The 21,428-nt window shown below is 42.5% G+C and overlaps 1 protein-coding gene across 1 annotated transcript in view; it reads left to right on the top strand.

Moving 5' to 3' along the window:
* The window catches only part of BICC1 (BicC family RNA binding protein 1), a gene marked incomplete at its 5' end in the record, with an annotated part of 129,562 nt that overhangs the window by 60,802 nt on the left and 47,332 nt on the right, over positions 1-21,428 (top strand). The window contains 2 exons of the mRNA XM_081328267.1: positions 182-228; positions 7,551-7,620. Coding sequence (XP_081184393.1) covers positions 182-228; positions 7,551-7,620 — 117 coding nt within the window. The remainder of the gene's footprint in view (positions 1-181; positions 229-7,550; positions 7,621-21,428) is intronic.

Raw genomic sequence — 21,428 nt, 5'->3', positions numbered from 1 at the left:
TCAAACTTTTTAATATTCAGTTCAATCGTGCACTTCGGCCTCAACATTATTTTCATTGGCAGAACAGTCTGCTTTGGGAAGTTCCCCACAGAGATGTCCACGATTGCCCTCGATTGGCTAGTAAACAAGGACAAAGATGTTGCGGGAGATCTGATTAATTGTGTTCCATTTTTATTTTTAGCTGCTGCTGAAGGAAAGGGGAAAAGTGGAGAAGACTTTTTCCAGAAGGTAAGAGTCGTTGCATCCATAGGTGTGCCTGCCGCAACTTAACAGAAATGCTTTTTGGGTTGAGTCCTGAACACAATGGACAAGTTCTTGTTTTTGTTAAATACTTGGAGAATCTAGAGTAGATCGGACACATATATGGCCAAGCCTTCCCATTGAGCAATAATACAAAGCCATTGGATGGGCTGTGCCAGATCTAAGATCTGTGAGCCTAGCCTTCTCCTACCTTTGCATAGAGGACAATAACTTCTCTTCACCTTCTCTGGGGCTAACTAACTAATCTTAGTGTCATGTAGTGGGTCCGACGGAAGGAAGAGACACCAGCCGGAGTACGAGTTCAGCTCTTTATTTGGGGGGGGGGTTCGTACTGAAGAACAAGGGCTACCTGGCCTCCTTATATACCTGGCCAGGTAGGCAGCTAGCCAATGGGGTTGGCCCTAGGTTTCCCGCCGAAACTGGGTTTCCCGCCAAAACCGTCCAGGCCAACGCCCCCTGGTGGCTGCTGCTATGCAGATGCCTGTACCTGGATACATAACACTTAGGACTGGGAAATGTATGGTCAGCTCCACAGTGTGGTCCAGATTCTAGACCCAGCCCCAAAATTCTAGGTCTCTCTCCATGATGGCCAGTGATGACTTTGGAATGTTCTTCTGTTTAGAAAAATAATATTATGTTTCTATTATGGTTAGCTTGGTTCCTAATACATAAGAATGTGGTCCTTGTGGTTTAGGTTGGTCTTCCTTTTTTGTGTGGATGCTTCTGAATTAAGGGTTGGGGGGGAGGGTTTTGGGAAAAATCCCTAAAATAATTGGCTTCTGCTTGAATTGAAGACATTCAGTGTTGGAAATGAAAATTCTTGCTTTTTCTGTCCCTTCTCTGCTCTGCTATTTAAGGATGGAAGGAAAAATAATTGTAGAGATGCAGGACTTGGAGTTGGTTGACACAGCTAGGCTGAGGCATTTGTCATCTTTGTGTGAATTGCAGAAAAAAATGTTAAATTTGCAGAAATTTGCATTTTTGGTAGCCTGTAAAATATTGTGGCTGAAAGAGAAACTCGGAAAAGCTCTTTGGAGTAACTGCTCATGGCTTACTCATTTCTTTCTTTCTGCTGTTTTCTTCAATCTCTTAAAACATTTTCTTGTGTAAAATAAAAATTCAAGATGGGGTTAAAAAAATAAACAACTCCAAAACCCAGTTTTCTCACAAGGATCACATGCTTGGCTGGAAGACGGGTGTCGAAATGGTGAGGGGGAGGGAGTTTGGGAATGTTGTGCAATAAGAAACTAAAATGGCTACATCTTGTTCGGAAGACAGGATGACAAGAAATTTAAAAAATTCATATATTTGCAGATGTTGCTAAGGAGGGCTGGGTGAATCAGCCAAGATCTTATTTGAAAGTGTGATTAAATTTGAATTGTCAGATAACTAGGAATTGGGAGAACAGACCCCCTGAGTCAGCAATTTATTTCTTCAGTTCAAACTGGATGCAAAGTTGGACAAAACTCTTGCTTGAAGAGCAGGTGGCAGATGTGACCAGGAAGGCTTTTATGCAAATCAATTTTGTGCAAAAATCACACCCATTCCTAAATTTTGCCTTCTCTCTGAACTGTCCCAATGTGCTCTACCTGGGGCTGCCCCTGAAAACCTTTTAGAAGATGCAAATGTTTCCGAATGAAGTGGTGCAAATAGTTACAGAATAACAAAGTTGGAAGGACCCTCAGAGGTCTTCTAGTCCAGGGCTTTTCAACCAGTGGTACGGGTACCACCTGTGGTACATTGGCACCTGGCAGGTGGTACGCAACCATCCTAGAAAAGTGGTAGCGGGGGAGGGGAATGAGCTGAACCAGTGGCAGCACCGCACAAGCCTGAGCGAGAGACGGCTGGAGCTGCAGGGCTGTCAGGGCTCAGTGGAAGTGCCAGGATCAGCGCCAGGCTCCAGCTGGAGCTCGGCGCTGATCCTGGTGCTTCTCAGCCCAGAAGAAGCGCCGATCAGCTGGAATGTTGCAGCATCTCCAGGGTCTTGTGATTTGCATTCAGATGCTTGGCAACTGATTCATATTTATGACGGTCACAGTGTCCCAGGGTCATGTGAAGTGACCAAAACCTGCTGCAACCACCCAGCAGACGGGGGGGGGGAATAAAAACCAATCACCCCCTCACCCCACCCCTGCTGCCAATCCTCAACAGAAATGCTCACAACAATGAAAACCTCGGACAGGAGGAAGAGCGCCGCCAGGCGGGCAGGCAGGTGTCTTGTTCGGCTGTGGCACTTTTTCCAGTGCCATTGTAACTTTGAACAGTCACTAAGCAAACTGTTGTAAGTCGAGGGCTACCTGTACTTCATCACTTTTTTTTTTTTGGTCATCAAGTTTTTGACACCTTGCTAGGCGACTGATGGTACTCGGATGTTGCCATATCCTAAAAGTGGTACAATGGGTGAAAAGGTTGAAAGGCCCTGTTCTACTCCAACCTATACCAACCTAAATCCTATACCATCCCATACAAATGGTTGTCCAGTGTCTTCTTAAAACCCTCCAGTGTTGGACCATCCCCAAACTCTGGAGGCAAGCCATCCCTCTAGTTGATAGTTCTCACCATCAGGAAGTTTCTCCTTAATTCTGGTTTGCTTTTGTCCTTGATTAGTTTCCATCCATTGCTTCTTGTCCTGCCTTCGGGTGCTTTGGAGCATAGCTTGACTCCCTCTTCTTTGGGGCAGCCCCTGAGATACTGGAACACTGCTATCATTTCACCCCTAGTTCCTCTTTTCATTAAAAGGTCTGGATGCACACCCAATTTACACAACTATTTGTGAGTCTTACTAGCTCCCAATAGGTTACAGTAACAATTCAAGGTACTCATTACCACTTAAAAACCCTTTCCTGGCCTAGATTAGGGTTGGATGATTTTCAAAACTGTCTGTCTCTGATCATTTCAGCCTGTCCCCTAAGATCTGATAAGAAGGAGATTCTCTCTAGTGTCATCTGGTGGGACCCAGGAGTTGTGCTTTCTCTGTTCTGGCATTTGTCCTATGGAACACCATGCCTCCTGAAATTGGATCATCTTGAAAACTGTGTTCTTCCCTGGACATTGGACCAGGGTGCTGGATGATCGCATCAGTAATGGGTTTGAGCCTCAGTTGCGTGCATTCTCTTATTATATTGAATTGTCATGGTCTATTTTCTGTTTTACAATCCCACGTAAGCCACTCGTAATCTAAATTTTCATAGACCGCTATTTACGTTGCTTGATGAAATAAATTCACAAGCATCTGATATGATTTAATCACTGGATCATTTTCAGCTGAAGTAATGATTTCCTAATCACTGGCTGCCCTTTTTTAAAAACAAAAGTGTCACGGACAGATGGTTCTCTAACAGTTTAATCATAGCTCACCCTGAAACATGACGCTAATGTAGATTTTTTTGAAAGATGCAATAGCGTTAACTGCAGATTTCTAACAAAAAGGGTGTGTGTGTGTGTGTGTGTGAGAGAGAGAGAGAGAGAGAGAGACTGTTAGCTTGTGGGAAGATGGGATGGGTAAATTCCCCATCAATTTGCTCTTGATTCCTAGTGAGTTCTTGTAGTTTTCCTGGCAGTGACTGCTTCTTCCAGTAACATTTTTGGGATTTGTAGTCTAGTCTACTGCCCTGGCTTCCCATCTAAGAACTGACCATGCCAGACCCCACTTAGCTTCTAAATCCAGACACGGAGAGTTACCACCTGCTGAGACAGCTCTGGATAGCACCAGCAGACCTAAGTGCTGAGTGCTGGTCAGCCTGAGACAACCTTGCCTGCATTCCATCAATTTACCAACCTGCTTTTATCATTTTGTACCTGTCATCTATCAAGCAGGAAAGCAGCAAATATTTTTCCTATCAGAATCTTGGCATTTGTGTTCTTTTCTCCACTTCTCTCCCTTTTTTAAAATGAGATTTTTGCCATCTGTAGAACCCATCACAATTTCCAATTGTGTTCCGAGAAGCTCCCAGCTTCCGGAGGCAATCTGTAGCTCCAGCAAGAATGTCAGAAAATCAAGGATAGATCGTGTAGTCCTGGGGAATTACTATATATGCATTTGTTAAAATTTGGAGAGGAGATCCCGAACAATACACGGGACAAAAATTTTGATTGCTTCCTTTTCTCATTTGGAAGCTGAGTGAATTAGGACTTAGAACAGTAGAACAGAAGCATGCTACTTGGAGCCCGTTCACACTAGCCTAATCATTAGATTTTCAACACTGCAAGGGTGCCAGAGTAAGTCTTACTGAACACGCTGAGTAATGCGATACTCACCCACTAAGCTGCTTAAGATAATGATTTTTCTAGATCCCCTTCTGGGAAGCAAGCAAGTGGTTCCTGAGATCTGTTCATTAGCCTTTCCAGAGTTAAACTAAAGGTTAATCTTGTGTTCACATACTCAACCTGTTTTTGTGCGAGGTTTTGTCTACATAAAATTGTGAATATCACACTCTTTTGGGGATCAGTATTCCACCACGTTGTCCATCTCAACCCTGTGCAGAAGGAATGCACCAAGACTGAAGTCCACCTTTGGTTTTTAACCATAAATAGCCTCAAGCTTCTACCTGGACGTACATTACACCTGGACCGCTTTTCCAACATTCAGGATTTTTTTTTGATTTTGCAAGAGGGTTCAAATTTCCAAACTGCTCATTCACAGCTCTTGTCAAGCAGAGAATATTGCTCCTTTTGAGACAGTTCCAAATTTGGAATTTGGGAGACTCGTATAGTTCCATCTTCTGAAGATACATAGGTAGTAGTTATTGTCCAGTCACCAAAGTTGTGTCCAACTCTTCATGACCCCATGAACCACAGCACGCCAGACCCCCCCTGTCCTCTTCTGTTTCCTGGAGTTTGCCCAAATTTATGTTCATCGCGTCAATGACATTATCTAACTCTCTCTTCTCCTTTCGCCTTCCGTCTTCCCCAACATCAGGGTCTTCTCCAATGGGTCCTCTCTTCTCATTTGGTGGCCAAAGTATTTGAGCTTCAGTGTCTGTCCTTCCAAAGAATAGCCAGGTATCATTTCCTTTAGCACTGACTGATTGGATGTCCTTGCAGTTCAAGGGACATTCCACACCACAATTCGAAAGCATCCATTTTTCGGCGCTCAGCCTTCCTTATGACCCACCTCTGACAGTCATACATTGCTATTGGGAAAGCAATATCTGAGACTGGCCTTTGTCTCTGCCTTTTCATATGCTGCCTAGATTTGCCATAGCTCCCCTTCCAATGAACAGGCCGAGCTGAATGAGTTAGCATTCAGACTTGACGCTGCTACTGTTCTTATTTCATATCTGTGTTTGGGACTCTTTAGGAATAGGTGCATGTCGCGATAGAACTCTGCCTTGTTTTGAAGTTGCCTCCCAGCTGCAATTTATTACCCCATGGCGGCTGAAACCCATTCAAAGCAAAGAGCTTTCGAGTCCTGGCTGACATTTCTCACTTTTTCCACATGGCACATCCTCTGGAAATAGTGGCTTCAAGGAATTCTATTGATATAGGCAATAGAAAGAAGTATAAACTTTTCAGTGTGTGTATTTGTCTTTCAAATTTTTCCTGTAAGACATCGGCAAAGGATGCCGTTTCTTTCCTCCTAATTTTAGCCATGATTTCTTGAAACTGGACTGTGTAGGCTGACTTCTTCTCCAGAGAATCGAAGCTTATTTTCTTACCTAAAATAGGAGTGGATGCACCTACTTTGTTCACTCTTTTACTGATGTTCTACAAGAAAGTAAACATAGGGTATTATCCGTGCAGAAGGCTAAAGTGTAATGTAGCGGTTAACTAGAAAGGAGGTAAACCCAGAACAGGGACTCATGGAGAGATTCAACGAGACATTCTTAAGGAATCATTTTATGCTGCAATTCTTACTTTGAAGTGTTCGAATTAGTATTTGGATATTCTTGATGTTTGGGAGTCCCTATGTGGCTCAGTGGGTTAGGACGCTGAGCTTGTTGATCAGAAGGTCGGCAGTTTGGAGGGTCGAATCCCGAGTGCCGCGTAGCAGAGTGAGCACCTGTTACTTGTCCCAGCTTCTGCCAACCTAGCAGTTCGAAAGCACGTGAAAATGAAAGTAGAAAAATAGGGACCGCTACGGTGGGAAGGTAACAGCGTTCCATGCGCCTTTGGCGTCTAGTCATGCCGGCCACATGACCACGGAGACGTCCTCGGACAAGCGCTGGCTCTTCGGCTTTGAAACGGAGATGAGCACCGGCTCCTAGAGTCGGAAACGACTAGCACACATGTGCGAGGGAACCCTTACCTTTACCTTATGCTTTCCTGTTCATGTTTTAATCTTAGGGTGACAGTGGGAGAGGGAAGACACAGCTACTCCTTAATTTACAATCGTTCATTTAGTGACCAACAGCATGTAGACAAAACCCTTGTTGGGTGATATCCTATTTTTCAGTTGTTCATCTGCCCACATATTCAGGATCAGGGCCCTTTTCCAATATTTGAAGGGCTGCCACAAGGAAGAGGGGGTCAAGCTATTCTCCAAAGTGCCTGAAGGCAGAATGAGAAGCAACAGTTGGAAACTCATCAAGGAGAGAAACAACCTAGAACTAAGGAGAAACTTCCTGACAGGGAGAACAATTAACCAGTGGAACAACCTGCCTCCAGAAGTTGTGGGTGCTCCATCACTGGAGGCTTTTAAGAAGAGTCTAGACAGTCACTTGTCTGGAATGGTATAAGGTTTCCTGCTCAGCAGGGGGTTGTACTGGAAGACCTCCAAGGTCCCTTCCAGCTCTGTTATTCTGTTATTTGACTTGGTGTGTGTGTGTGTGTGTGTGTGTATGTGTGTGTGTGTGTGTGTGTGTGTGTGTGTGTGTGTGTGTGTGTGTGTGTGAAGTGCTGGCGACTGTTCCCACTAGCTGATGATCAGATCACTCTTTCAAAGCCAAGTTGTGAACTGGGCATCAGAGCACAATTCAGCAGGAGCAAAATAAGCCTGGGGGACGTTGCCCAGTTACTGATTAATTTTGAGTAACTTTAAGAAAATGCTGGCAAAAAAATAAGGGCATAACATGGCAAAAATTCAGGGAAGCACGGGAGGCTAATAGGAAACAGTCAGCTAAAAGCTAATTTTTTAAATATATTGATATTATGTTTCAGTCAAAATGTTAGAATCCATCAGCTTCATTCCCCACTGGAGTTAAATCAGACTTTTCTCTTGAAAGCCATTTCTTGGTATTTTAAGGCAACTTTGCAGCAGTTCAGAATTATTAGAAATTCTCCTTGTTTCTGTCTGATGGAAAACAGCAAATGTGTTTAAATTTAAGCCAAGATTTCTTGTCCTTTGACAGATTATGGAAGAAACTAACACTCAGATTGCTTGGCCCTCTAAACTGAAGATTGGCGCAAAATCCAAGAAAGGTAAGCATTGCTTTTTTGTTGCAATTTGGATAAATCCTCATGAATGCAGCCAAATCCCAGGCTCCATACTGATCTGTTAACTCCTGAAAACCTATGCTACATTCATGTAGCTTCACCTGTTTCAAGACGCCAAGTACAATCTCAGACACTTTGCGCAAACCTCGATACTGTTCCTCCATGGATTGTGCGTAGTACATGGGGAAATGTGTACTGCATTTGTGCATCAGTTCATTCATCAAAATGGCTTAGTGGAATTTTTATCCCTGTGGGAGTAAATTGATCTCTAAATACAGGTAATCCTCAACTTACAAACATTTGTTTGGTGACCATTCAAAGTTACAACGGCTCTGAAAAAAAAAAGATAAGATAATCTTTATTGTCATTGTTTTTACTGTGGGCACAACGGCACACATCAAAAATGAAATTTAGTTGCCCGCTCTCAAAGTGAAACACATACATGACACACACCTAAAACATACTATATACAACATATGTATAGATCCACACCCCTACATGTACATAACAATAAAATATTAAATACTGTCCATCTTGAATACATAACGGAAGGAGGAAGCCTGAGAGTTCACAAGGTTAATGCTGCATGGAATGAAACTGTGGCTGAATCTGGATGTTCTGCTTCAGATATCACGAAGCCCCCTCCTCCCAGTAGGGAACAAGGAAAACAGGTTGTGAAGAGGATGTGTAGTGTCCCAGACAATCTTGCAGACCCTGCTGAAGCAAGGCTTATGTGCCATGTCCTGGATGGGAGGGAGGGAACTGCCAATGATCTTTTCGGCCCTCCTCACCACTCTCTGCACGGCCTTCCTGTCTGAAGCAGGGATGCTTCCAAACCAGACTGATGCCGTATCACAGGATGCATTCAATCGTCCCCCTGTAGAAAGTGGTCAGGACAGGGGAAGGAAGATGAGCTTTTCTCATGACTTGTAACCGTTTGTCACACTTAAAACCATTGCAGCGTCCCTATGGTCACGTGATTACAATTCAGACGTGTGGCAGCTGACTCATATTTATGACGGTCGCAGTGTCCCGGAGTCATGTGGCCCTCTTTTGCGACCTTCTGACAAGCAAAGTCAGTGGAGAAGTCAGATACACTTAACAACCTTGCTACTAATTTAACAACTGCAATGGTTCACTTAACAGCTGTGGCCAGAAAAATGGGGAGAATTCACTTGACCGCTGTTTCCCTTAGCAGCAGAAATTTTGGGCTTGATTGTAGTCGTAAGTCAAGGACTACATGTATACTGAAAAGTTGTTAATATTGTCAATATGTACTGAGGCTTAACTAGTTAGATGTCAAAAAACTTATTTCCTCCTATCACCTTTGGCGTTCAGTCGATGGAGGACACACCATGCATCTTGGAGAAGGAACAAGTTGGCTTTGACGCCCATTGAAACAGCTGCTTCCTGAATCGAGTTGCATAAGAAATACACTTCCAGCTGTGCTCAGACAGTGTTTTCAAGGGCAGAGGAGGAACTCCACATCTGGGGGTCTAGTTATTTAGCAGCAAGTTGGTACAGATGTCTTGGTTTGTTCTGAATCTTGGGGGAAAAATGAAGATATCTGTTTGGTTAGTAATCAGTTGCATTACACTTGCAGAAAAGACAAGCGTTCTCCCCTAGATATTTTGTTTTTCTCCTTAAAGCTAAATTGAAAGGTTGAATGTTTGTCTAAAACAGAAGTGTCAAACTCGCAATGTCACGTGACGTGTCGCAACGTATCACGACTTTTTTTGCCACGGCCAGCAATGAGGTGGACGCGGTTTGACACCCCCTGATGTAAAAGATAAAGGTTTCCCCTGCTGAGTTGGGTCAATCAGTTGATTTTCTTTGCTGTTCTTTGCTTGAATAAAAACAGCTGCTTTCTTTTGCCTTAAATCTGACTAAAGTATCGATATTGGAAATAAAGAAGTGTGGAGTTCTTTTAAAAATGTGGGCAAGCGAGCTTTGGGCAAGAATCTAAATAATCAGAATGCTCCCTGTAAGAGTCGCTTGCTTTTTAAATATGCAAACGTGACATGAGTAAAAATCCAGTAGTTGGATCTATATCGGTACTTAGATGAAGGGAGCAGGCAATGGCAAACCACTTGTGGAAAAACCTTGCCAAGAAAACTGCAGGGCAGTCTCTGAGAATAAGACACAATTGAACAGAAGCGGGAGGGAATCCATAAATGAATATATTTCAAGTTTTTTAGACATTAGTATTTCTATCAAATGTTCAGTGTACCAGAAATTCAGATTAGTTGAACATAAAATTGGAGCACTAAAAGAATTGTCAAAGACATTATGATAAAATCAATGCAGAACAGATGGAAAGATTTTTTTAAAAAAATCTACCCATCAGCAGAGCAGTGTGTGTGTGTGTGTGTGTGTGTGTGTGTGTGTGTATGGCCCAACTCAGGAGGTTGATTTTCTTCAAGCATAGAGATGGTCCTTTGAAGGAGATGGAGGATGCACATGAAGTATTGGCATCTCTAGGGCTGGAATTATCTGCTGTGTTGGCAGTAGGATTTGGAACAGCCTCACATAGGGGTGTGTTAAAGGCAAGCCCATCCTGCTGTTACGTTGATTCGTTTTTGTGGGAAAGAGCTGCTTGCAAACATTTGTGCTTGGATGTGAAGGCTCAACTCGGTTTTGAAATTATTGGAGAAGATTCTGTGTCTTCCATACCAGAAGCGTGTGATTAACTGGAGCATACAAAGTATAGAAAGGAGTCATCGTAAAGATTTTGACTTGTGTGATGTTTTCATGTGATCATCATTAAACAGTGTTTGGATTTATGCATGTTGGATGGGAGAAAAAAAAAAGGCGCTCGTTGTGAGCTGACAAAGGCAGACATCTCCTTGAACTCAACTGGTTGCTTTATTTTCTGGCTGCTAAGGTTTAACACGAGGTTGTTGGTTACTCTAACATGCAGACCTTCTGTTTTTATCCCTTGTGTTGATCTTATGTTTTTATACCTTCTTGCTTTTGGCTTCAACAACCAATACAATAAACAACCTTTAGGATACTGTCTGAAGAAAAGATGCTTTCAAAATCACGGTGTTGTGTTGTTGTGACTGAAATGTCAGCATTGTGACATCTTGAACAGGTAGTCCTTGCAACCATTTAATGACTGTTTGAAGTTAAGATGGTGCTTTAAAAAATGACTTAATAGCCAGTGCCAGCATTTAAAAACTGCCGCAGTGTCTGCATGATCACGGGTGCTTTGCAACATCCTCTGGTTACATGATCATCATTTGCGACCGGAAAGTCACTGGAGGAAGCCGAATTTGCTTAATGAGTGTGGTAATTTGTAATGAGTGTGGTAATTTTTAATGAGTGTGGTAACAACCTGCCTCCAGAGGTGGTGAATGCTCCAACACTGGAGGTTTTTAAAAAGAGACTGGACAGCCATTTGCCTGAAATGGTATAGGGTTTCCTGCCTGAGCAGGGGGTTGGACTAGATGACCTCCAAGGTCCCTTCCAACTTATTATTATTAATTATTATTATTATTATTATTATTATTATTATTATTATTATTATTATTATTAATTTTTTGAAGACCCCAGGAAAAATAATTGTACAATCAATGACTGTGTCCCTTAGCAATGGAAGTTCTGCTTCCAGTTGCGGTCATAAATATAAGACAACCTGTAAAAAGGTTTTGCATTTTTTGCCTAGTGGACAGGCTGAAAAGTTTTTGTTGCCGAGGTTTGGGGTTTTTTTTTGTTAAAAGTGCTGCTTTTTGTTCATGTTCACTCAGCGAAGGTTTTCCAGCAGGATCATTCTTGATTTTTAAATGTCAGAAGCTTTGTCCACTGAGACGACTAGTTTTGAGAAGCCCAAACTTGGAACCCTGCATCCAGTTTTGGTTGCCATGATAGAAAAAGTTGAGACTCTGAAAAGAGTCCAGAAAAGAGCAACAAAGATGACTGGAGTGCTGGAGGCTAAAACATACAAAAAACGGTTGCAGGAATTCGGTATGTCTAGTCTAGTGAAAAGAAGGACTAGGGGTGATATGGTAGCAGTCTTCCAATAATTGAGGGGCTTCCCCAAAGAAGAGAGGGGGTCAAGCTATTCTCCAAAGCACCTGAAGGCAGGACAAGAAGCAATGGACAGAAAGTAATCAAGGAGAGAAGCAACCTACTGTAGAACTAAGGAAGGAATTTCCTGGCAGAACAATCAACCAGTGGAACAGCTTGTCTTCAGAAGTTGTGGGTGCTCCATCACTGGAGAAGGCAAGATGAGAAACAATGGATGGAAACTAATCAAGGAGACAAGCAACCTAGAGCTAAGGAGAAATTTTGTAATAGTGTCAGCAATTAACCAGTGGAACAGCTTGCCTCCAGAAGCTGTGGGTGCTCCAACATTGGAGGTTTTCAAGAAGAGATTGGACGGCCATTTGTCTGAAATGGTAGAAGGTTTCCTGCCTGAGCAGGGGGTTGGACTAGAAGACCTCCAAGGCCCCTTCCAATTCTGTTATTCTACATTTGAGTTATGTGAAATGATACCTCGTAAAATTGCAGCTTGAACACAATTGGAGATCATTTTAAAGGAAATTGATGGATTTAAGACTTTGCTTTCAAAGTTACTGGCTTCTCTCATTGAAGTGGAACGAGGTCGTAGAACTGTATGTAAACATGTGGGAAATCAGGATATTGTTCCCAGTACAGTGGTAATTTTTGGAATGTACGTGAAACGAGAAGATGTAGAATGCGTCACATTATTATAAAAATCACTTCAAAAAATTAGCACATTTGGATGGAATTCAGAAGTTCAGTAGTCAAACTAGATGTTGGAAAGACGTTATTTCCAGCTGTTGGTCCTTGGTCCAATTTTCACTCTTAATTAGATACTGTCAGATAACAATTTCTTGAATACCAGACCAAGTGGCCGGCCTCAGAAAATTCTCCTTTTTCTCTCCTACCTCTGCATTTGTTTTTTCATGTCCTTGGATACTCAGATATCTGAGAAACTCAGTTACATCCCTTGATGCTTGTGCTCTTGGTTGGATTGTTTCAGCATTTAAAGGCCATCATGTGGAAAAACATTTAGACAGTTTAAAAACCCCTGATTTAACAAAATAACAGAGTTGGAAGGGACATTGGAGGTCATCTAGTCCAACCCTCTGCTCAGGCTGGAAACCCTATACCAGTGATGGCGAACCTTTTAGAGACCGAGTGCCCAAACTGCAACCCAAAACCCACTTATGTATCGTTGGGTGCCAGGTGGGCCTGGCCCTTTGGGTGGGCGTGGCTGCGGTGTATAGCTGCAGACTGGGTGGGACTAAAAAGTTCAATCAATCAATACCAACTTTGCGAGATCTTTTTTTTTCCCTGCGAGAAGTTGAAATTGAACCCTTTTTTTTTTGCACATGGCAGCAGAGGCCTAAATCGAAAAAGTTTTATAAAACCCAGCTGAAGGCCTAGGACTGGGGCGACGGCGCCCGTGCCCACAGAGAGGGCTCTGGGTGCCACCTGTGGCACGCATGCCATAGGTTTGCCACCACGACCCTATACCATTTCAGACAAATGGCTGTCCAGTCTCTTCTTAAAAACCTCCAGTGTTGGAGCATTCACCACCTCTGGAGGCAGGTTGTTCCACTGGTTAGTTGTTCTAACTGTCAGGAAGTTTCTCCTTAGTTCTAGGTTGCTTCTCTCCTTGGTTAGTTTCCATCCATTGCTTCTTGTCCTGCTTTCGGGTGCTTTGGAGAATAGATTGACCCTGTCTTTTTTGTGGCAGCCTCTGAGATACTGGAAGACTGCTATCATGCCACATCTAGGTCCATTTTTATGGGCTGCTCCATCTCCTCCTTCCCATTTAATAATCCCCCCGCCAAAAAAATATGATAAATTTCCAGATAATTTTTCTTAAAAAATTCTCCTGTTCTAATTTCCTTAGCAGTTTTAGTTTTGGAAGAAAATTTTTTGACTCGGTAAAGTCTGAATGTTAAACAGGTTCTCCCCCCTGCCCCATCCAAAATAATCCTGGGTTAACTAAGGTTTTTGGTTTTCTTCATGGCAAAAACAGCCTTTTAGCTGCAGTTAATCATTTGTGTCTCCTTAGACTCTGGATTTCCACCGTTCATGTCTATTGGCACTGATTCTCAGTATTGTTTCCTGTGTCATGTTAAGTGCACATGAAAGTCCAAAATTTTTTGCTAAATGGATGGTTTCTGGCTTGAGAATGTAGAAATAGAGGATCTTTATAACTGATGTGTAGAAACACAAGCGTAACACTGTTCAGGTTAATAAGCTAATTTAGAACTGCATAATGGTAAATATTTAGTTATATACCATCTGACTCCCAGGAGCTCTGGGTGGCTCACAGGTTTTTTAAAAAAACATTTAAAAGAAGAATAAACGTACCATAATAGACAAAAAATAAAAAGATAGCGGAGATGATAAAACCACAGAGTAATGAAAAAGAACAGACTCTTGGTGGAGCAGTGGGCTAATGCCTCCTTAAGTAACACCAGCTGCCTGCAATTAGTGCAGGTTCGAGTCCCACCAGGCTCAAGGTTGACTCAGCCTTCCATCCTTCCCAGGTAGGTAAAATGAGGACCCAGATTGTTGGGGGCAATTAAGCTGACTTTGTAATAATGCCGCTTGGGGTGTGTGTGAAAGCCCTAATAAGCAGGCATATACATAGAATGAAGGCTACTGCTAAGCACATTGGTTTGTGCTTAAATTGTAAGCCGCCCTGAGTCTTTGGAGAAGGGCGGGATATAAATGGGATTAAAATAAAAAAAAAAGACTCACAAAACTCAGATGGGGCTTCAGTTATCCTCACTAAAGTATGGGGGAATTGGCTGGACTTTAAGGCCCTTTGAACTCAACAGAGAATTGATCTTAAGTACTGTCCACACTAGGCTTACCTTGTGCCATTCATGTGATGCAATTCACTTTGACATCTAAGGAGTTTGATGGATCCTTCCAATAAGTAGGATGACATAGTTGAGGAGGAAGGAAAAGAGAACGGCCACAGTGTTCTAGGAGTTTTAGTCAACAAATCTGGAGAGAGGCCAATGTGAGCAAAGTTATTCAATACCGACAGAAGAGAATATATGTTGCTCAGGGCTGAATTTAGGAGTCCTTTCCCTGTTTGTTTGTCTGGTGTTCATCCCTGCTTATCTGGGTGTTGGCTGCTGGAGAGGCTGTGTTCTGGTCTTTTTATTTCCTTCTTAGCTATTTTATTGTCTCTTTTGAATGGTGTATAAATATGTTTAGGAACTACCAAGAAGAAAACCACACACCCCCAACAATACTGAGAGGGCAGCTTCTTGCTTGTAAACAGGGAACAAACTCCATACTCACCAGCAGGGCTTTTTTTGTCATAGAACGCTCAGAACGGAGTTCCGGCACCTTTTTTTGGATGGAACCTTGTAGGGTAGGCAAGGCGGGTTGTATGACATGGGTGAGTTCCGGCACCTTTTGCTTTTACAAAAAAAGCACTGCTCACCAGCAACAATGAAGTTACTTAGTCGGGCAATGAAGCATCTGCAAGCAAAGAGCCAAGCTGAGAGGGCACTAAGAACTCTGTACTTCAATATTTTTTTTAAAAAATATTGGAAGTACCAAATAGTTTTTGGTACTTTTTCACCTTCATGCTTAGGTATCAAACCAGGAAGTGCAAGCAGCAGTGAGCAATAACATTCTGCTCTGTAAACATCAGCCATCCCATATATTTTCAGGAACGGCTTATGAACTGCACTGGTATGAAATAATAATGCTATCATTTACTCAGGATTTTGGATGATAATGTTCCAGCTGGAGCACATCCGCACAAAGGCCAAGTAGAGTCATCTTTTCTGGGTTCTGAAGCTAAGTAGGATCATGTCTGGTTGGTTCTTAGATGGGAAACTGCCAAAGAGTTCAAGGATTGTGGGCCAGATCAGGAAGCTGGAAAGAACACCCCAGAAGAAGGCAGTGGCAACCTTCTTCCATCCTATTTCCAGGAAGACTGGCCTGGATTGTCCACGAAAGCACCAGGACTCAACCTTAAATCAAAGGATAACAGGCTTTGTTCAAGGCACTGTCCAGATCTGAGAATGGATCACCTCCTTTTTTTTGTTCCTCCCACCAGAACCGGTCCCAGGCCCTCAGAATGACGTAGGAGCCTCTGAGCTCCCATAAGCAACCTCTGCCTTTCCTTGACTCTGCAATGATCTCATTATTTGTGCTTACAAATGTTTACCCTCTTCTGCAGATCGAGCCAAATATTTTTCAAGCCCCTTAAAAGGGAAAGACGTTGCTCGCTACTTTGATCCGAAATGAAGGAAAACCGCAGCTGTGAAAACAATCTAAACTGTGCGGTTGCAGCCTTATCTCCTTGGCTTTTGCTGCAGGCTAGCAGTGGGTCCCTTGGTTTCCATGGCTACCTGCTAAGCAGCCCAGTCCTTTAGCTTGGTATTCCTGGAGTCAATCAGGGCTCATGAACGGAGGGAGAATTCAAGATCACTTGCTTTGTATGGAGAGTCCCATGGACTGCTGCCAGCAGAACCCTTTTTAAAAGCATTTAAGGTTTTGGTTCCCAAGGTATAAAGTATAGGTTTGGGGGTTTTAGCTATTCACCAGGTCACACACACCTTGACAGGTTTCCTTGCTAGGTATCAAAGACAACCAGTGTATGCCTTGGCATGTCATCAGCTGGTCTGTGTGTTTCTGCATCAAGCGGAATTCCTCCATGGCTCAAAACATGGGGTCTTCTCTTTCCCGCTGGAGAAGAAGGAGAGGAAACGTAGAAGAGGTAATTCAGTTTTGTTGGGAGACATCTTGCAGGATCTGAGGGAGCATATAAAGTAACACAGCTGTGTGAGAGAAGGGCACCAAACTGAACTATCAAGAGGCCTTCTGCTGCCACCAATGCTGCAACCTTTCCTTGTTCCAAAGAGACTTCTTCTCCTTGAGCCCCTGTTGTTTCTTGGGTCGTACGCTTGTTGTAAACTTGAACAAATAACTTCAATGCAGGTTGAACCCAATCTAGTTCCTTTCAGAGGTGGAAACCTTGGAGTTGGTCTAGAACAGGGGTAGGCAACCTTGGCTCTTTTATGACTCATGGACCAACGCCCAGAATTCCTGAGCCAGCATAGCCAACATAGAATTCTGGGCAGGTCCATGAGTCATAAAAGAGCCACGGTTGCCTAACCTGATCTAGAACATCTAAAGGACCCAAGATAAAGGAAGGTTGTTCCCATTGAAATTTTACACATGTTTTGAAAATGCATTCAGGGTATGTATGCCTGAAAAACAGTCTTCCTGCCAAACAGAGAGATTTTGTCTAGATGAATATGAAGACTATTTGAACAATGAAAGCGCATCCCATTGCTGAATACAATGTGGCATTACTGTTGCCCAGAATTGTTTTGGAATTCCAACTAACTAGACCCGTGGTGGCAAACCTATGGCACGCGTGCCACAGGTGGCACGCAGAGCCCTCTCTGTGGGCACGGACGCCCTCGCCCCAGTCCTATGCCTTCCGCTGGGTTTTATAAAACCTTTTCACCGTAGGCCTCTGCTGCCATGCGCAAAAAAAAAAGGCTCAATCAAGCAATCAATTTCAACTTCTCCCGGGGAAAAAATGATCTTGCAAAGTTGGAATTGATTGATTGAACTTTTTAGTCCCATCCAGTCTGCCGTTACCACCGCAGCCACGCCCATCCTATAGGCCACACCCACCCAATGGGCCACGCCCACCCAGTAGGCCACGCCCACCCGGCACCCGACGATACATAAGTGGGTTTTGGGTTGCAGTTTGGGCACTCGGTCTCTAAAAGGTTCTCCATCACTGAACTAGGCAATTTGTATTGGACTGCCAGGATTAAATACACCGCGGCATCAGTTGGAAAAAAAGAAAGAAGAATTAGGGCTAATACCCTGTGTTGGAAAATTCGAAACTTTTTGGCTCACTTCTATGCCTGTTGACCAAATGCCAGGTAGGATGGGCTATATGGTGAAGGGAGCAGAGAAGTGACCCCAACTCCATCCCAACCAGGATGGTCACAAGCATCTGTCTCCTTGTAAGAGGAGGAGGAGGCACAGCTATTCCTTTCCACCCACAGCTTCTTGAGAGCTGATACAACCTACATTCTAGGTCTGTATATTCGCAGAAACCATGTAGCTTGGCCTGCACAATTTTCCTGGAGTTGTACCGACACAAAAACAAAAGGTAGATCTAGAGGGAGAACCAGTCCTTTGGTGCAGAGCAAGTAGGAAAAACAGAACAAGTAAGATAGCTGAGGAAGGAATAACGGAATAGGGTGAGAATCGAGTGATTTATTTTTGTTTTTGGCTCTTCATTAATTCTCCCAAATATATATATATATATTTGGGACCAGCTACGTGTGCTTCTTCAAGAAGTCTCTTTTTAAAAGCATTCTCCTTGCAACTTCCAAGCCAGAGGATTCTTCCTCCTGTCCAATCACAGGAAAGTAAGATAGCTGAAGAAGGAATAACGGAAGACCACAGCTGCCCAAGGCAACGCTTCCTATGTCGATGTTTTGTGAGAAGAAGTGTTTAAAGGAGGGGTTGCGGTTGAGAGCTGCCCACGATTGCCAATCAGCTTTTGTGATACACAAGTTTTGAGAATAGAAAACCTGGTTTTTCAGCCATTGGGAAGAGGAAGATGTCAAGATGGCTTGTGAATGTTTGTATCCTAGGATCCAAGGTGTTTTGGCTGATGCATTTCTAAAACCATTTCTTTTCATCTGAATATTTAAAGTGCAAGCAGGCAGGCTGGGGTGGGGGTGGGGGGGCTGTCTTCCCAGATGAGCAGCATAATCTGTAAAGGGAGAATTTGCTGCAGCAACATCTGCAAACAGGGGAGCCCAAAAAAATGTGCTTTTCCATTCATGGAACTTGATGCCAGAACGTTACATGAGTGCTTAAGGAATGCAAATATTCTTTCTCCCAGATTCCCCCACCCCACCCCCGTGCTTGTGTGGAAAAGAGCTTCAAGGGAAGAATAAACTACTATACTTATATGTTTCCCTTCCCTCCCCTTCCCATTCCTCCCTCCCCCTTTTCCCTCCCTCCCTCCCTGTTTGAACCTTTTGTGCATCCAGGGAACTGTCTACCTGGGTTCCTAGCCTCACACAATATTGCCAAAGATTTTTTGGTGGACCTTAAGTTTAGGAGCAAAACTTGGAAGAACCTGTCTAAATATCCTTGTGCTAACCTGGGCTACAGAATAGCACCAGGACATCTTGGGCCTAAATTTCATGCCTGTCTGAAAAGCAAAAGTTTGCAGTGATTTGAAAGGAACAAATGAATCCTCCAGATTCCAGTAATGGGAAGAAATTACCTTTAAATTCTTCCCTGTAATATTTCTGAATGCATAAATATACACAGGGAAGAACTGCTTGCTAACTACCTGTAACATTTCGTGCTCCAAAAGTCTATCTGAGCTTTCCCAGTAATAGTCTTACATTCAACTTTGGCTTTTTGCTGGTTTTTCTATAGAATTCTTGGAGGTTTTTTAAATAAACTTTTATTTTTAGATCTTGAACTTATCTTTTGGCTATCATACATGTCACTGAGTTTAATTTTTGAAAGTCTAATCCTTCAGTATGGTGATAAAAAGCATTTACATTTAAGATGAATCATAATCGGAAGTCCTTGAGCAAAACATGAAGATTGCTTTATCAGCAATTGCTACCAATAGAAAGAGAATCTTCCCAGCTCAGGATTGAACAGTGGAGTGTTTGGTGGTCTCTGAGCTTGGTGGGGGTTTTTTTTGCAGACATTTCATTAACATCATCAGTCCTAATAATCAATTGCTAGTGTTATAAACCAAGAGATTGACCTCTTTACTAATTCATTTTTGATCATCAAAGGCTTATTCATCTTGACTAGGAAGTATGTATCTGAAGAGATCAGGACCTATCAATCCATTGTATACAAAACAACTGTTTTCTGCGTAGTGTATGAGATCTTGTGAAGTTGTGTTAGGGAGATAATCTGGAGCAGAAATTTCAAGGTCAGAATATATATATATATATATATATATATATATATATATATATATATATATATATATATATATATATATATATATATAGTGAGTGGTTGTTTGTATGTGGATCTTTGGTCATTTGGGTTTTTTCCCACGTAGAATTGAAGGTGTAGGAGCAACGTTTCGACGGAATCCCATCTGTCATCCTCAGGCTGGTGGCTTCAGCTTCCTTCTTCTGGGAGAAGCATGTGGTAGTGGCTGTTTGTTCCTCTTTTTTAAACTGCCAGAGGGGGTGTGTTCTGTGGGTGGAGGTGTGCTCTGATTGGGTGGGGGATTAGGTGTGTTCTGATTGGGTGGGAGTGTGTTTTGAATGGTGGGTGTGTTCTGATTTTTTTCTACGCGGGAAAAAAACCCGAATGACCAAAGATCCATATATATATATATATATATATATATATATATATATATATATATATATATATATATATAAAATATGTATGCATGAAGCACCCATGACTTGCAGTATCACCCGCCTCTGTTCTACTCGTACTTCCAAACACTGACCTTGGTTCTTGCTTCCTCTATTTGCAACTTTCTGGCCTTACCTGGAAGGACTGAAGCATAGCAGCAAATGCATTTGGCCGAGCTCCACAAAGTTGGGACCCCTGGGCTTTGTTCCTGGTTCCAGGGAGGAAAATAGGCAAATGCCATTGCTCCTTCGCTATCAGTAGACTAGAGGAACAGTGAAAGGGGAACAGGCTGAGGTAATGTGTGAAAGTAACTGAAAGTATGAGAAGGGCTGAAGTTTTTGATTGCATGTCTTGCTTCTTATCCAAGCACATCCCTGTCTCAGTCCACCCCATAAATTCTTTTTCCATCTTAAATAATCATCCAGTGATATTTGTTCCATCCAAGGAAACACATTGAGTCAAAGTTGTTTAGATTTCTCTTTTTCATTCAAGTAGATAATGCTGACTTGTGTTTTCTGTCCTCCCTCCAAACCCTCAAATCTGCCATAATTCATTGTTTTATTCTTAACTTGCCAAAAGTGAATGACTCTGTTCCATGTTTATCCTGATTTGCTGGAAACAAGGAGATCTTTCTTGAATGGGTGGTCCTTCGTGTCAAGAACTTTGCAGAACATTGGAATTCTTTTCAAATTGGCCTCATTTGATTATTGGCTTTGTGGGTAAACTGAAGGAATCTGTGCTGGAGTCACTGTGGCTCCAAAGGACAGCTTACCACATATTTTGCTTGTTTACAGCAACAATCTTTTTGAAATGACTACTAAAATATTTTAAGGGCTCATTATAAATTCAAAATATTTACTTGGTGTCATTAAGTTCATTAGAAGCTATCTAGGTCCTGACTTGAGATTTGTAGTGGAAGTTTTTCGACAACATGTTTGCTAGAATGCCATCGGAATTACAATATGGTTTTTTGTTTTTTTGTTTAGCAGCAACTACATCTGTTTTAGGTTAAGACGTTCACTCTGACCAAGAAACATAGGGTGGTGTGCATATCCACGTGAGAAACAAAACAGATTTTGTTTTGTATTTTCAGAAAATGCTTTAGTATTTGTTCTTCACTTGAGAATGATACATGGGATATCCCCAAGGTATCCCTGATTCACCTCTTTCAAAACAGAAATGCTTCCATCCAGATTTTCTTTATAGTCGGGGCAGAATCCTCCAGAGGCTTCATGCTGATTTCATGTGCATTTACACGGATTTCATCACTATCTAGGCAAAATTGCCCAGTTTAACTTACCCTAAGATTGGGCTTAGGAGTTAACATCTTCGTTCCACTTGGAACTTGAGACTTAGAACATAGAACATTGAATAACAGAGCTGGA

The sequence above is a fragment of the Vipera berus genome, assembly GCF_964194415.1.
Source record: "Vipera berus genome assembly, chromosome: 5".
In the NCBI taxonomy this organism is placed as follows: Eukaryota; Metazoa; Chordata; class Lepidosauria; order Squamata; family Viperidae; genus Vipera; species Vipera berus.
Note: the sequence above shows the minus strand (reverse complement) of the source record. Positions and strands in the feature narration are given on the sequence as shown.